This window comes from Rhinolophus sinicus, chromosome 13 (genome assembly GCF_057876585.1).
Source record: "Rhinolophus sinicus isolate RSI-liver-muscle chromosome 13, RSI-T2T, whole genome shotgun sequence".
In the NCBI taxonomy this organism is placed as follows: domain Eukaryota; kingdom Metazoa; phylum Chordata; class Mammalia; order Chiroptera; family Rhinolophidae; genus Rhinolophus; species Rhinolophus sinicus.
The window spans coordinates 33,648,016-33,664,765 of NC_142513.1; the positions used below are offsets into that span (position 1 = coordinate 33,648,016).

At 36.3% G+C, this 16,750-nt stretch overlaps 1 protein-coding gene across 1 annotated transcript in view; it reads left to right on the forward strand.

Moving 5' to 3' along the window:
- The window catches only part of SPTLC3 (serine palmitoyltransferase long chain base subunit 3), a 153,439-nt gene that overhangs the window by 38,550 nt on the left and 98,139 nt on the right, over positions 1–16,750 (forward strand). The window contains exons 3-4 of the mRNA XM_019713394.3: positions 10,750–10,904; positions 11,512–11,660. Of these exons, the coding sequence (XP_019568953.2) occupies positions 10,750–10,904; positions 11,512–11,660 (304 nt within the window). The remainder of the gene's footprint in view (positions 1–10,749; positions 10,905–11,511; positions 11,661–16,750) is intronic.

Consider the following 16,750-nt stretch of genomic DNA (forward strand, 5'->3'; position numbering starts at 1 on the left):
ATCTCTTTGTGCATCCTTTCTGTCTTTTTCATGCACTTAATTACACATAGGTTCATTTGTACTTACTCTGTCCTTTCTTTAACTTAGATGAGATCATATCATACATATTGTGTGACTTATTTTTTTTTTCACCTAACTATATGTCTGGAGATCTTTATATTCCAGTCCAGTAATTCTTAAAGATTTTCTCTCTGTGTACACTTTAAAATTACCTTGTCAGTTACCAAATTTTAAGAAAAGAAACTGCTGCCACTTTAATTAGCACTATATTAAATTTATAGGTATAGGTCAACTTTGGAAAATCTGTATCAGTCTTCCCATCTTAATATTTAGTCTTCCCATTCAAAACCATAATATGTCTCTCCATTTATTTAGATATTTCTTACATTATTTAATAACATTTTATAATTTTATTTATTCTAAAGTTCTACCATTTCCTCTTATGATTATTATTTGGGCATGATTTTTTTGCTGGTAGTGTTATTTAAATACTATCTTTTTTCCCTTTCCCATATTCTAATTATTATTGATGGCATGTAGGAAAGCTATTGATATTTTCATATTAATTTCAAATGTTATTACCTTAATGAACCCTCTCTTCAGTTGTCACAGCTTCTTAGATACTCATAGTTGTGTTGCAGTTTCTTGTAGTTTTCCATAAGTACCAGGAAAAACTATACATTGTTCTTAAGGTCTACGTATTATAACAAATTTGTTAATTATATTACTTGAATCCTCTAGGCTTACTTAATGTTTGCCTACTCAAACATAATTTCTGAGAAATGTGTTTTAGTGCATTTCACTGTGATTGTGGATTTGCTTTTTGTTTTTTCTTTCTTATATATTTCAGTGTAACTGTCAGATACTTAAAAGTCCATGGCTTTTATAGTTCTCGGTGGATTTTTCATTTTATCATACTTTTATCTTGTACTCTATTTTGCCTGATACTAATATTTATATATCTTTTTTTTTTTTTTTTTTTTTTTTTTTTTGTCAATAGCCTTTTCTTTATTTTCGGTCTTTAGTATTTTCAGGAAATACATGTTTCTTATAAACAGCATATAAATTTATTTTTAAAACAAATGTGAAAGCTTCTGTATTTTAATAATATGAAATAATTTATGAGCAGTTACTTGAACTATATGAAATTGTTGTTTTTATGGGTCAAAAATAGTCAATCATTGGCAATTCCACATGATTAAACCTAATATTTTAATTACTCATGTATTTAAACTTATTCCTGCAATCTTAATATTTTACATTCATATTTTCTGTTGTTTATTTATTTATTATTTTGGCTATCATTTCATACCTTTGGTACATTTGACTGAATTTTCTTTGTTCTGCATTTTTCCTCCGTGTCACCATTAAGAAGTTTTATATAGTATTCCACTTACTATTTTTAAATGGTTCTCATTGAATATTTAACAAATATGCTTAGTATTTAGATATCATTATTCAGTAACTAGTCTTCCTCTGACCAGGAGAAGAATTTAATAAAGTTTCTTTTCTTTCTCCCACATACCCATTCTCCATGTTGTCCTTTATTTATTATTTTTAGTTTCTGTTTTTTTATACTACTTATATAAACCTACTTGGGCTAAACCATATTCCATCAGAGTCTTCACTCACTATTTTTTCTAGCCTCTCTTGTCTTCCTCCTTTGTTTTACTATTTGTTTTTTTGAGGTGTACCCTCAATTACAGAAAAAAAGCCGTGGGAGTTAAGCTTATCACTCTTTTCATGTATGAAAATGTTTCTATTTGGCTCCTCATTTGATTGCTGGCTTGGCTGAGTACAGGATTTTAAGTTCAAAATAACTTTCCCTCCTAATGTTTTCCACTACTGTTACCTAAGAAAAGTCTGAAGTAATCTAATCCTTATTCCCTTATATATAAACTGTTTTCCCCCTTTCCTGAACACTTTTGAGATTCCTCCCTTATCCTTAGAGATGTAAAATTTAACCAAGATGTACTCTGGTATCAGTTTTTACTTATTTGCTCCATTCAGTACCTGATAGCTCATTTAAATTTTAGGATTCAAACATTTCTTCCTCTCTGGAATTTTCTCCTTCCACTTTCTCCTCCTTCTTTCAGTCTTGCAACTCCTACTAGAAAAAGATTGGATCTTATGAATCTGTCGTTCAAATCTCTTTTTCTTCATAATGTGTTTTTCCTGTCCTGTCTCATTATGGCCTGGAAAAATTAGTCAAATTTATTATTCTAGCTTACTAATTTGCTTTTCAACTGTGTTCATTGCACTTTTAAACATTTTATCTTTTTAAATGATACATTGTTTTGTTGTATCCCTCTAAAGGTTTTATACACACACACACACACACACACACACACAGAGGGTGCCACAGTTGTAATTCTCAATATATTACCAGTAACAGAAGATGAACACGTTTGATTTCTGCAATTACAAGAGGTGCTCAGTTACCATCAGCATCCAGACACTTCTGATTACAGCAAACTACTGCCTGAGCAACGTTGACCAGTGTCTACTTATATACATTTTTTTGGCAACCCCGGTATATATATGATTTTTTTTTCTGTTTGCTCTAATAAGTATTTTCACTGAACGTTTCGTCTTCTATTTGTTGAATTTGGTGCCTTATTATGCTAGTTTTCCTTAAATAGTAGTGACACTTTGTTTTATGTTCATTTTTGTATTTAAGAAGCCTTATTTTCCCACATATTCACCGATCTTGAGTGACTGTAGAAGGGAAATAGAATGAGTTGCCAGGACCAATAGCTGCTTGCTGTTTGGGCTTTCCACTTCTCTACATTCAGGCACAGCTTTTCTGTTGAGCTCTTATTGCCCACCACAGTGCGTTGTCCTGTGGACATTGCACTGTGTCCTGTGGACAATGCGCTGCTTCTTAATTATTAACCCAATAAAAGGAGTACAGTGAGATCCAGCTTTCTAGTTATCACCCTGAGTATCAACCTCTTGCAGGCTTTGACTCTTAGCTTGAAGCTCCCCTACAGATAGTTTATGTCCACACCATTCTTCTGCAAATGTTTTAGAGCTGTGATTTCCTGAGGTCTTGTTTCTCCACTGGTCAGATCTTATTTGTGTTCTATCTTTTGTGATCCTTCAATATTTCTGACTCCTCTATAATACTCTTGATTGTCTTTCTAGACATTTATAAATTTATTTTTATATTGCAATTTTCTACAGTTCACGTACAATAATATGCTAGTTTCAGATGTGCAATAAATGATTAGACATTTATATAATTTAAGTGAACACTCTGATAAATCTGACACCATGCACAGTTATTACAATATTATTGATTATTTTCTCTATGCTATGCTTTACATCCCAATGACTATTTTGTAACTAGCAATTTATACTTTTTAATCCCTTCCCCTTTTTCACCTATTTGCCAGCCCCCCTTCCCTCTGGCAACCATCAAAATATTCTCTGTACCTGTGAGTTTGTGTCTGTTTTGTTGGTTTGTTTATTTTGGTATTTAGATTCCACATATAAGTGAAATCATATCACATTTATCTTTCTCTGAATTACTCTACTCAGCATAATACCCTCTGTGTCCTTCCATGTTGCTGCAGATGGCAGGATTTCATTTTTATGGCCAAGTAATATTCCATTTTGTATACGTACTACCTCTTCTGTATCTATTCATCCATTGATGGACAACCAGGTTGCCTCCATATTTTGGCTATTGGAAATAATATTGCAATGAACATATGGAGGTATATGTCCCTTTGAGATAGTGTTTTGGGTTTGTTTTTGTTTTGTTTTTTCAGATAAATACACAGAAGTGGAATTACTGGATCTTTCTTTATCTCTTGTTATAGGCTTTATTTTAATGTCAGTTGTGTTTGGTAGAAATATTGCTACCCTAGTTTTTTTTTGTTTTGTTTTGTTTTTTCTTTTTCCATTTTTATGAAATTTGTTGCATCCTTTTACTTTTAGTCTGTGTGTGTCTTTTGATCTGAAGTGAGTCTCTTCTGGCAACATTATTTCCTTATCCATTCAGCCACCCTATGTCTTTTGATTGGAGCATTTAATCTATTTACATTTTAAGTAATTGTTGATAGATATGTAGTTATTGCCATTTTATTATTCATATTTTTTCTTTTTCTTCTTCATTTTAAAGAAGGCCTTTTAACATTTCTTATAGTACTGGTTTGGTGGTGACAAACTCCTTTAATTTTTTCTTGTCTGGGAAGAATTTCATCTGCCCTTTGATTATAAATGATGGCTTTGCTGGGTAGAGTAATCTTGATTGTAGGTTTTTGCTTTTCATCACTTTGAATATTTTGTGCCAATCCCTTCTGGCCTGTTGAGAAGCCAGCTGACGGTCTTAAGGGAGCTCCCTTGTAGATAACTGATTTTCTGCTGCTTTTAATATTCTCTCTTTATTCTTAAGCTCTGACGTTGTAATTATGGTATGTTTTGTTGTAGGTGCCTGTTTGGGTTTACCTTGTTTGCAACACTCTGCACTTTCTGAGCTTGTAAGTCTGTTTCTGGGTTAGGGAAGTTTTCTGTCATTATTTCTTTAAATAGGTTTTCAATCCCTTGCTCTCTCTCTTCTCCTTCTAGTACCCTTATGATGTGAATGTTGCCAAAATCGATGTTTTCCCAGTGACCACTTAAACTATCCTAATTTTTTGACTCATTTTTTTCTTTTTGCTGTTCTGATTGGATGTTTTCTGGTACCTTATCTTGGATGTTTTCTGGTACCTTATCTCTGGTACCTAAATCTCTGGTTAGGTACTCCGCTTCATCTAATCTGCTACTGATTCCCTCTAATGTATTCTTCATTTCAGTTATTATATTCTAATTTCTGACTTGTTCTTTTTGTTTGTTTGTTTTCTGTCTCCATTTTTATGTTCCTATGTCTTTGTTGAAGTTCTCACTGAGATCACTGAACATCCTTATAACCAGTGTTTGGAACTTTGCATCTGGTAAGTTGCTTGTTTTCATTTTGTTTAGTTCTTTTTCTAGAGCTTTATTCTGATCTTTAATTTGGGACATGTTCCTTTGTCTCTTCATTCTGGCTGCCTCCTTGTGTTTATTTCTATGCATAAGGTGCAGCCGTTATGTCTCCCAGTCTTCATAGAGTAGCCTTATGTAGTAGGTGCCCTATGGGTCCAGTGGCACAGTCTCCCTGGTCACCTGAGTAAAGTACAGGTGTGTCCCTTGTGTGGATTTTGTATGCTCCCCTGTTGTAACTCAGACTTGATTGTTCTTGGCATGTTAGTGGGAACTATTGACCCTCAGGCTAATTTGTTGTGAGGACTGTCTGTGACTATAGTGGAGGAGCTACTGTGCCAGGGCTGATCCTATAGAGCAGGACTCATTTTAGTGGGACTCTGGTGCCTGCCGAGTCTGCCCTTTCAATGTGTCATTTGTGAAGGTAGTTAGGTAGTGCTCTAATGTGATCTGAAGCTGGCCACTGGGTATGTTGGTTCTGGGGTTTCTTGGGAGGGGCTCTGGTGCAGACCAAATTTAGCCGCTACCTGTGCCCTGCCCAGGCCACTTAGTATGAGCTACAAAATGATATACAGATCATTTCCACTTCTGCTGGGCTTAGGGGTGCCTGGGATAGGTCAAACTATGAAGTGAGGCTGGTTGCTATTAATGTTGGGCTAAGGGCTGCTCAGCAAGTGGTAAGGTGCACATTGAGGCCAAATGCTCTTTGCTTGGGGCTTGCGAACCTTTCAGATATTTTACAAAAGTCTGCAGCATTAGCCAAGACTGGCATTTGTATCAAAAAACAACTAGAAGTGGCTTGGGTCAGCCAATTTTTGGGTGGACGGTGTCTCAGGGAATCACCAGGGCAGCGCAAATGTGTTAGCCAGATTGAAGGTAACTCAGATTTGGCAACTGCCAGCACGCGTGTGCTAGGAGGGGGGAGAGCTCAATAAAGGAACAATGGCTTTTGCCAGTACTTCTGCCTGGGAGAAAGCTGCCCCTCCAGCCCTCACTCTGAAGTCAGACAATTCAGTGCTTTCCTGTATATCCTTGGTGTCTTTCAAGCTGCCACCCCAGAGTTGGAGCTCAGAGCAGGTGAGTCCATCAGCAAGTAAGTCTGTGCACAGGACCTTTAAGAAGAAGGCTTGGGATTCCAGCCACCCTTTGTTTTACTCAACCATAATATCAACTGGTTTCCACAGCCAGAAGTTATGGGGACTTCTCTCCTTGGTCCTGTAACCCTGGGCTTGAGAGCCTGGTGTGGACCTGGGACCCCTCCTTCCCAATTTTTAACTATGACATGCTGGTGTGGGACCAGCTCAATCTGCATCTCTGCCCCCCTACCAGTCTCGAGGTGGCTTCTTCTGTGTATCCTTACTTATAGGACTTCTGTTCAGCTATACTTCCTGTTATTTTCAGTGAAAGTTGTTCTGTAGTTTAGTAGTAATTTTTATTTGGTCATAGGACAAGGCCAGTGCAGTGTTTACCTATTCTGTCATCTTGACCGGAAGCCAAATTTATTTCATTTTTAAATATCTATTTCTGTTTGTTTTTTGTTTTTTTATCATTTCACAAGACTTTTACGTGAGTGGTAGAATGCATACAAGCACTGAGTCCTCTATCTTTCCATCTTTATTCAATCTCCCTCTAATTTCTTAATAAGAAAAATTAAATTTAGCCATTTTTACTTTGTGTTTCTCATATTTCATTGAACTAATTATAGTACCATTACATTTTACAACAGAAAAGAAAACACAAACATATTTAACTATTATTCTAGAATCAATCCTGGTAAGAAGAGAAAGAGCTGTTTCCCAAAAGGAAATAATGACATAAAAATTAAATATTAGGTGTGAACAGAAGTGTCATGTAAGGACTAATGAATAACTGGTATTTGACAATCATTCTTTCTCTGTATATAAATCCATGATTCTGTTTGCCACTGAATGGGCATATAGTTAAATCAAATAAGAAGGGACATGCTTCCAAATTTGGTAGTATTTTTTACAATGGGCCATGGATATGCTCACTTTCTCATAAACACCTAACCATGCAGTATGATTTATTGAAAAGAGCATTGGTTTTAGAATGAAGTACAATTCCCAGTTTGTCCACTCAAATTTTCTGCCTTCCCATTGATTTCTCTATAAACCTTGGATAGAAATATCTCTAACACTCTGAAAATTATGAGGTACCCTAGAAGCTTAAAAGTAGAAAAAGAAAGATAATCGTATTGCAGAAGAAACAAGCCATTTTTGTAGCTACATATTTAGGTTTTGCTCAACCCTCCTATACTCTACCCCTAAAATGATTGTATCCTTATAGCCTGGGAGTCACTCCCACATCTAGTCATTTGTGTCAAGAACAAAAAAAAAAAAAAAAAAAAAAAAAGAGTGAGTGAGTCAAGTGACAAGTTAATCTACAGGTGGATAAAGATAGCGCAATGCTGTTGCAATGCTGTCTTATTGCAATGCTTCTGCTTTTGCAATATCTAGTCCAGTTTCATTTTTCTGGTATAGTTAAAATGCTGTGGGAGGTTTACCTGTCACTAGAGGACATTGACCTTTATAAGGTGTTGGCTGCCCCTGAAGAAACCTTACTGATGTTCAAAGGAATGGGGTGGGGTGAGAATACACCCATGCAAAGGTAGGAAGCCTCATAGGTGCAGTGGAAGAGGTGGAGAATGCCCCAAAAGCAAAGCAGTTCTTCCTCAGACCATATCTTGAATTCTAAGTATGTTTCCAAGCTCAATTTTCCCTCTCAGGAACATGTAGCCTACCAAGCTTGATTTTCAGATCTAGGTTAGCACTCACACCATCTACAAAGAAAAGGCTCTGTGTGATTAAAAAAATACTGGCCCATCCCTTTGACAGAGAAGTTTCAAGTACCTAATTAAAAATGTCTTTTGAATGCAAAAGTCATTCCCTAGCAGAAAGTATTCTCTGATCCTGCAGAATAGGTTAGAATCCTGGTATCTTGCCCTCACAGCATTTATCTTAATTAAGAGCCAGCTACTGATTTCCTCATAGGTGAAAATTTTGGATCTCTGAGCCAGGAGCCAGAAAGTGGACAGGATGGAGTATTTTCCCACCTTCCTTCAGGGGGCCATGAGGGCACATCTTTATGAGACACCAATGATGGGAAGCCCCAGGTTGTTTTCTCAAGTCAATGCCAAGCTTCTTGTGATGAGTGTACACTCCTCCATAGCCTGGCAATCTATTGGCCTTACTTTTTAATACTGTCGTTCATATTTTTTGTCATTGTTGGTGTTTTAGAGGGAAGCTTGGACAAGCTAGGGCATGTGCCAACCTAAGGTCACTCTGAAGTGACTGCTGGGAGAGTGGATGAAGTAGGATGCTGAACTGAGCTCAAATCACTCACTTTGCTGGGTCTGATTTTCCTCACATGTCAAAGGGGTATTTGAACTCTGATTTTGATGTCCCCTCTGCTCTGGTATGTGTGCATGTTGTGGTTCCATGTCTGAAAATAATTTTGTTTTAATTTTGTAGACATAGTAGTTTGGTTCTTTTCTACCTAAAACCAACTGTTTTCCTAAATCAACTATTAAGTTCTCTTCTAAACCAACTGTTAACTTTATTTTGAGTAAAATTTCTCATAAAATCTAAAATTATAACTCCACTCAGAGTCCATAAATATTGCTTATGGACCTACTTGTCTCTTTTCTCTTGATAGGATGAGTGTATATGATGATTTCAAATAAGAAAAAAATAAAAATAGAAAGACAATGTTTGGGGATATAGAGTAGACTGTAAACAGTCTGAAAATGTTATTAAATGAAAGAGAAAAGAGTTTGGAAATTATTTTCCTGGAATTATACAATCTCCTTTTCTCTCAAAAATATGTCCATTTTTCTGTTAGAACATAAAAGGGTATAATTTACTATCATAACCTGGTAGCTTTAAATCATAAGAAAACTTATACCAGGATAGTTAGCTATTTGAGAGCAAACTCACTTGGTATGAAATTTTCAGCTTACAAATGTAACCAGTAGACTAGCCAAAGCATCCTTCAAGTTTGCATGAATAGATAGCCTCAGTATGTGATGATGAACATTCTTTCTTATAAAGAATCATAATTCCCCCCCCCCCCCCCCAGAAATGATGCCATTATCCCTGAAAAACAGAGAGTAAAGTAACAGAAAAGACTATGGCTTGGGTGTAGTCACCAGCTATCAAAATCTGCAGATTTTATATATTTTCCTCTGGAATAGACCAGCTCAAGAGATGACTGAGCCAAACCAGTAGCACAAAAGGTTTCCACAAAACTGTTCCCCGTGGTTCTCCTTGTTCTCTCAGAAAATCATCTCATTTCATCAGGGGAAGGAGAGCAAAGAATTCAAAGAGGATGGGTAGGAGAACAAGGAAGCTCACTCCCAATTATTCAGTGGCTCCTCATTGCCATTTGGACACAAGGCTCCTGCTTTCTGTGCCCAGCTGACATTACAGCCTCACCCACACCACAGGAAATAGTAAGGGATGGGATCAGAGGTAACAAGGAGTTAGACCAGTCAAGACCTTGGCTTTGACTCCAAGTGTGTGTGAGCCATTGTAGGTTCTGAGCAAAGAGTAGCAAGATCCACCTTATGTTTTATTTAATTAATGGACAGTTGATCCTCGGAGACATTTCATTCATGCCAAATGTCCTTAATATTTGGTCCTGTCTAAAACATCTATGCTTAGAAAATGTCCCTAGGTTCAAACAGCCCATAACATTTATTTCTACTTTTGGTTTACAGAATTAACACATAAAAAGTACTATCATGTTGTATCACCAATAATAACCTTTCTTGCTTCAGTAGCTTAGCTGGTAATGGCACATAGGGCAAGGTAGATGGGTTAGTGTGGACCAAATGTCTCCATGGACATTTTGGTACATGACCAAATGTCCTGAAACTGTTTTGTTCTTATTCATTCTTCTCAAATATACCTTACATTTCCAACATACAGACCTCTTAACCTTGAGTGCCTTCTCTAAGCATCCCTGCCCCTAGTAATCTCATTCTACCTTCAGTGTCCCTCCTACATAAAGCCACCTTGATTCCTCCAGTATGATATGTCTGCCTCTGGCTCTAATCTTATAAATGCCCAAGTATTTGGCTTAGGCCAAGGTTTTGCATTTTTCTGCCGTGTACTATTAGGAGTTAGATGACAACATTAGATGTGTCTTACACCGAGCCTCAGCTGAACTGCAAATCCCTCAGGCGTGGATTACATTTTATACAGAAAAACAGTGCTGTTATTTCAACCATGAGATAAGCCAGTCGCTTTCACCAACTCAACTCAGTTTCCAGGTCCTTGGCTATGTGACACCTGCCAACAATTTTTCCAGCAGGTCCAAAGTTCAAGTTAATCCACATTTCTAAAAACACAATGAGTAGGGACATTCATGTTCAAAAAAGTTAAGACCAAATTATCACCCAACCAATTTTTTCCAACTAAACTACTTTGGACATAAACACCTATTGTTACCCTTCAAATGCCATTCTGCAGCTATTCCTCGTCTCCACCACTCATTTGGAACTTGCCTTGTATTGCGCTGTCATTTTTGTTACTTTTATTTGCCACATTTTTTTACTTACCCCACTAAAATGTAAATTCTTCAGAGATGAACTCCTCACAGACTTAGTTATGGACCCCATCTGGCCCCTTACCCACAGATCTTTGCTCAAAAAATATTTGTAGATGGAATATTTACATGGTTCTTTCAGGTCTTCTCCTATCTTTCAATTGCAAATGAAACATAAAAAGCAAGGAACCAACGCCTGCCTCTGTCACACAGGATTTTGTGCCGCTGTATCAAAACTTTGAGAATTTTTATACACGGAACCTTTACATGAGAATCAGAGACAACTGGAACCGACCCATTTGCAGTGCTCCAGGGGCTCTGTTCGACGTGATGGAGAGGGTGTCAGATGACTACAACTGGACATTTAGGTAAGACAGCCACCTGGAGGGGCTTTGTTGAAAGAAAATCCTTTCAAGGAAATCCTAGTGTGGGCACCAGATTACAAACTGAAAAACTAAAGCACTGAAGCAACTGGTAATCCATTATTCAGCTTTTTGCAAGCCATCATATGCCAGTGGGGGCAGTCACAATAATTAAGTTGCCAAGGATGGCTATTTATATTTAGGTGGGACCTGTGTCAGAAGGTACACTATAGAGAGAGCTAGTCAGGAAGAGCTCTTTTCAGCTTTTTTGACAAATTATACCCTCCTATTTGTTGCCGAAGGAGACAGAGATGACTGTGGCTTTTTCTCATTTAGAAAGTTCTTGCTGGAATGTAAACCAAAGCACAGGTGTCATGAAAGCAAGTACCCAAGAAAATTAGGTCTAAATAATATTCCATCACTCAGTATACCTTTTTGCAATACTCTGTCCAGCTTCACTATGGGGATACTTTCCTCTAAGGGCAAACCATTTTGTGGTGACAAGAATGCAAGTCAAAAAGGAAATATATGATTTGGGCCCAACCCAAGATGGGGTACTAGGATGATATTCAATGACAAAGCCCTTTATGCTCACCTGCCCTTCTCTCTGCAGGTTTACTGGAAGAATCATCAAAGATGTCATCAACTTGGGCTCCTATAACTTTCTTGGCCTGGCAGCCAGGTACGATGAATCTATGAGGACAGTGAAGGATGTTTTAGAGGCATATGGTGTAGGTGTGGCCAGTACCAGACATGAAATGGGTATGTATGTTCACTATTTTGAAATTTTATCCAGTTGGGTCTCAGCTTCCTCGTGGTTATTTCTCATATCGAGATCATATCTAGACTGTGTACCTCAAAAAGCTGTTATAAAATGAAAAAGGAAAAGGTATATGAAAGTCTTTTTTAGAAATTTCGAAAGTTATATGTTCTTTTAACTTTTTAAAATCATCATTAAATTTGCTGGGATGACATTAGTTAGTAAAATTATATAGGTTTCAAGTGTACAATTCTATAATACATCATCTATGCATCTATATATTGCATTATGTGTTCACCACCCACATATTTGATCCCCTTTATCTCTTCTACTACCCCCACCCTTTACCCTCTGGTAACCACTAGTTTGTTGTTTTCAGTTTTATATCGCTCATATGAATGAAGTCATATAGTTCTCAACTTTTCTGTCTGACTTATTTCACTTTGCATGATAATCTTAAGATCCATTCATGTTGTTGCAAATCACAGTATTTCATCTTTCATGGCCAGGTAATATTCCATTTTATATATGTACCACATCTTCTTTATCCAATCATCTATCGAAGGAAACTTTGGTTGCTTCCATGTCTTGGCCACTGTGAATAATGCTACAATAAACATAGGGGTACATGTATATTTATGGATAAGTGTTTTCAGATTTTTTGGTAGATACCCAGAAGAGGGATTGTTGGGTCAGATGGTAATTCTAGTCTTAATTTTTTGAGGAACCTCCATACTGTTTTCTGTAGCAGCTATGACAATTTGCATTCCCACCAGCAATGTATGTGGGTTTCTTTTTCTCCACAGCCTCTCCAACACTTTTTATTACTTGTCTTGTTGATAACAGCCATTCTAACAGGTGTGAGGTGGCATCTCATTGTGGTTTTGACTCACATTTCCCTGGTAGCTAGTGAAGTTGAGCATTTTTTCGTATGCCTATTGGCTGTTTGTATGTCTTCTTGGGAGAACTGTCTGTTCAGGTCCTCGGCCCATTTTTTAATTGGATTATTTGCGAGTTTTTTTGTTATTGAGTTGTACAAGTTCTTTATATATTTTGGACATTAGCCCCTTATTGGAGATGTTGTTTGCGTATATCTTCTCGCATCCAGTTGCTTGCCTCTTTGTTCTGTTGATGGTTTCTTTTGCTGTGCAGAAGCTTTTCAGTTTGATATAGTACCTTTCACTTATTTTTGCTATTATTTCCCTTGTCTTTGAGGTCAAATTCATAAAATCCTCTCTAAACTCAAGGTCCATATGTTTAGTACCTACGCTTTCTATTAATTGCAGATTTTAATTCTTCAGAATAAATAAAAATGGATCTTTCCTTTATTATCTAAAATACAATTATTGTGCCTCTTTCATCTGGTGCTTTTCTGAGTCCTTTCTCCCACTTTCCTTTTTCTTTTTTAAACAGCTTTATTGAGATATAACTGATATTCAAAAAAACTGTACATATTTAATGTATATAATTTGATGAGTTTGGACATATGCATACATCCATGAAACCATCACCACAATCAAGGTAATAAACATATATATCACCTTAGAAAGTTTCTTTGTGCCTCCGCATTTTTGTGGTAATAACACTTAACATGAGATCTATCCTTTTAACAATTTTTTAAAGTGCACTATACAGTATTATTAATAATAGGCACTATGTTGTACAGCGGATCTCTAAAACTTACTTATCTGGCATAACTGAAACTTTATACCCATTGAATAAGAACTTCTCATTTAGATTTGGCTCTTTCTTACACTTTTCTGAATGATGACCATTACTGATATCACTTTTGTATTTGTGTATTGCCCATCTCTGCTGCTAAAACATAAGCTTCATGAAGGAAGGAATTGGCCTGTTTACTGCTGTGTTGAATGAATGAATGAATGAATGAATGAATGAATGAATGAATGGATGATGAATGAATGGACAGGGTGGGACAAACTGCTTATTTATTTCTTTTTTAACTGAAATATTCTCTCTTATTCAGGGGAGTAAAATCTGTTTTACTCAAAACTGTTTTACACAAAACTACTACTCCTCTTCTCTTCAGGGAGAAACAGTGATGCAGACTTCCTATAAGAGTTCTTTGCTATTCCTGGTACATTGTTTTCGTATATATCTCACTTATTCCTCACAAAAATCCTCTGCTGTTGTAGGCATCACAGGTGGCATTATTCCCATCTTCTGTGAGAGTAAACTAAGGATCACAGTGACTAAGTAATGTGCCCGTGGTGGCTTATTAACCTACTAACTCCCAGTATAGCTCAGCAATTTCTACTACAGCAGTTTCCCACCCAGGATAATATATGCAGGGTCCACCAGGTCAGTTTCAGGCCTGTCTAAAAATCAGAGGTACATTTGCTAAAATAAGATTTATCATTAATGAAAAATGAGTCATATGTCCCTCTTACATAACCAGTTAGCAGAAGGGCTTCAAAACATGTAATTATCCAGAACTCCACAATAAATAACTCAGATTGTACAAAGTAGTATTTTTATCCATGTAGTCAGTAAATACTTAGCTAAAGCTCTGGAATTTATAAGTGTTTGTCCAAATTTTTAAAGAAGACATTTTACTAAACTTCATTTTGAGGCATGAGGTCTAGAGGCATAAGCAGGGTGTGAAAAGAATATTCTACTCCACTTAGAAGAACTGGGTCAGCCACAATGACCCATTTGAAAATGGAGCAGAGACAGAAAGATGGCTCTTAGTCATTAAAGATATAGAATCTGTAGCCTTTGGGGATGTTTCCTCTGGTGCTAGTGGCACCCAACACCAGGACAGTTAATGAACCAGACAGAAACCACGTTCCCGAAGATGAGGACCCCCTAACTCACTCAGACAGAATACTCCCTGATCACAGCCCTCAGAAGCTGAAGGGAGACAGCTTGACACAGGCAATGGTTTGCCTCCAGTGGTAGCCAGATGTGGAATATGATTCTCTAATTCTGCAGGCTCAACACATCTCGAAAAACCAGGCTGAGGTGAAGATCTCAGTTTCGATTGCCTGCAGCCTAAGTTCTTTCTCCACCTACTCACTCTTCTGAATTGTTGGGCATTTAATACTTAACCTGCTTCATTGAGCTCTCTAGCACAAATTCTAGGAAGACGATTTGAACAGTTTTCAAGTAAACATTCAGAAAGCAAAATAGAAGCCACCCACACTAATTTTAGGCAAATAGAAGGACTGAAAACAAGGATATAAGCAATCAAAAATAAATAAGTAAACAGGGTACATTTAAAACTGTTCTTCAACATAAATAATCACCTGAACATAATATACAAGAATTAGTAGCGTAATTTTGAATGCCATTTGTTTCAAGAAACACAAGTAACTTTTGGAAAACATATGCTACATAGTATTAAGACAATGTTTAATAGAGTCAGTGGATTAACAATGAAAATTGGAGAATATAGAGGCTTAACAATTTTTAGTAACCAAATAGCTTCTTGAGAAACTAAAAGTAAAAGTTTAAGAACACTTAGTCACTTAAAAATACTTCCCAAAGGTTGTAAAAATAGTTTCCAATGTCCTAGGGGGAAAAAAACTAGGGGGAAAAAAGAAATCATATTACAAAATAAGAAAATTAAGCAAAACAGAAAGTCAAGAGGAAATGTTTAAAACATAATAAAAGGATTGAAGACCACACATATTATTTTGACCAAAAATATATAACTAGAACATATGGAGGGTGCCAAAAAAAAGTATAAACATTTTAAGAAAGGAGAAAACTATTACTATTAAAATTATAATACTCAATAAATACTGATAATAAAAGATGAATACAAGTCATGTTTGACTTCTGCAATTACAAGAGGTGCTCAAAGTGGTTACCATCAGTGTAATTTTAATACAGTTTTTTTTCCTTTTTCAAAATGTACATACATTTTTTGACACCCTCTGTTTGCTTTCTGAAAAAAAAGGACTAAGTTTGGGCCAAAAACCTAGACTCAACTAGGTGCTGTAATTAAAAACAAAAAATAAAGTCCTTCCAAAGGATAAAAATAGAAAGATAGGTCCCAGCCTGGCACCTGGTTACCGCCTCCCTCCTGCAACCACCACCAAAGTACTTCAGTGCCTCAGAGGGAGGTCAATTTACAGCAAGGAGCAGCAAAGACGGAATCCAAGAGTAACGTTTGCCAAATCTGCACCTGTAAATGTTCACACTAAGCCCAAAATATAGCTGGAAATGATACATTTCTAGACAGATATATACAGAATTGCAAATGCTGTTTTTAAGATGTGAAATGGTCTGCTGCTGTTCATTTTTGTGTACAACTAAATAATAGTGGAATACAGAATTAAAACAGGCTTTGATTCTCTTGCGGGTCAGTTTAACATTCCACAGGCTGAGGGGGTGGGGGTTGAGCATTTCTTATATTCTAAATATGAAGCAGAGTGAAATGAAAATTTGGAGTCTTAATCAAGCATTATAATGTCTAACACTTTTTAAATTCATATATTGTATACTCATGTTGCTCTTTCTTCGAATACTCCCTGATCTGGGCTGTCTCCTTTAAATTGTGTGCCATATGTGACATGGTAATTATAGTGTAGTTTTTCCTATTAACTTTGTTAATGTACTGTAAAAGATTAGAAATTTTTGTGTTGTGTGTGTGCCATATTGTATTGTGGATTTGTGAACTCTAGAGTGAACAGCTTATCAAAAGTTGAAGAGACTGGTACTCAATATCCTCCTTTTAAGGTGGCTTACCTCCTTATCTTTAGTTGGCAAGTCACTAGGATAACTGCAAACAGATTCTAAAAGTACATGGATCTTTAGATTTTCGGCACTGGGATTGAGAATTATGTACAAATTGTCCATAATGTCTGAGTGTCAAACAATAATCAGTAATATCTCCATTATGCAAGATATTTCTACATTTGATCTTTGGATTTCTTTATCTGAAAGAACTATTTAATTTTTTTTCTCTATATTGAAGATGTTTGAATATATTGGTTTAAAAATGGAAGACATAGTGCAGCAACCCCTGAGACAAAGTAAATACATAATTGCTTATTCTTCATTCGTATGAATTAAGCTTCAAGTAAATAATAAGCTGAAACTTTAAAAATAAATGAACAAACAA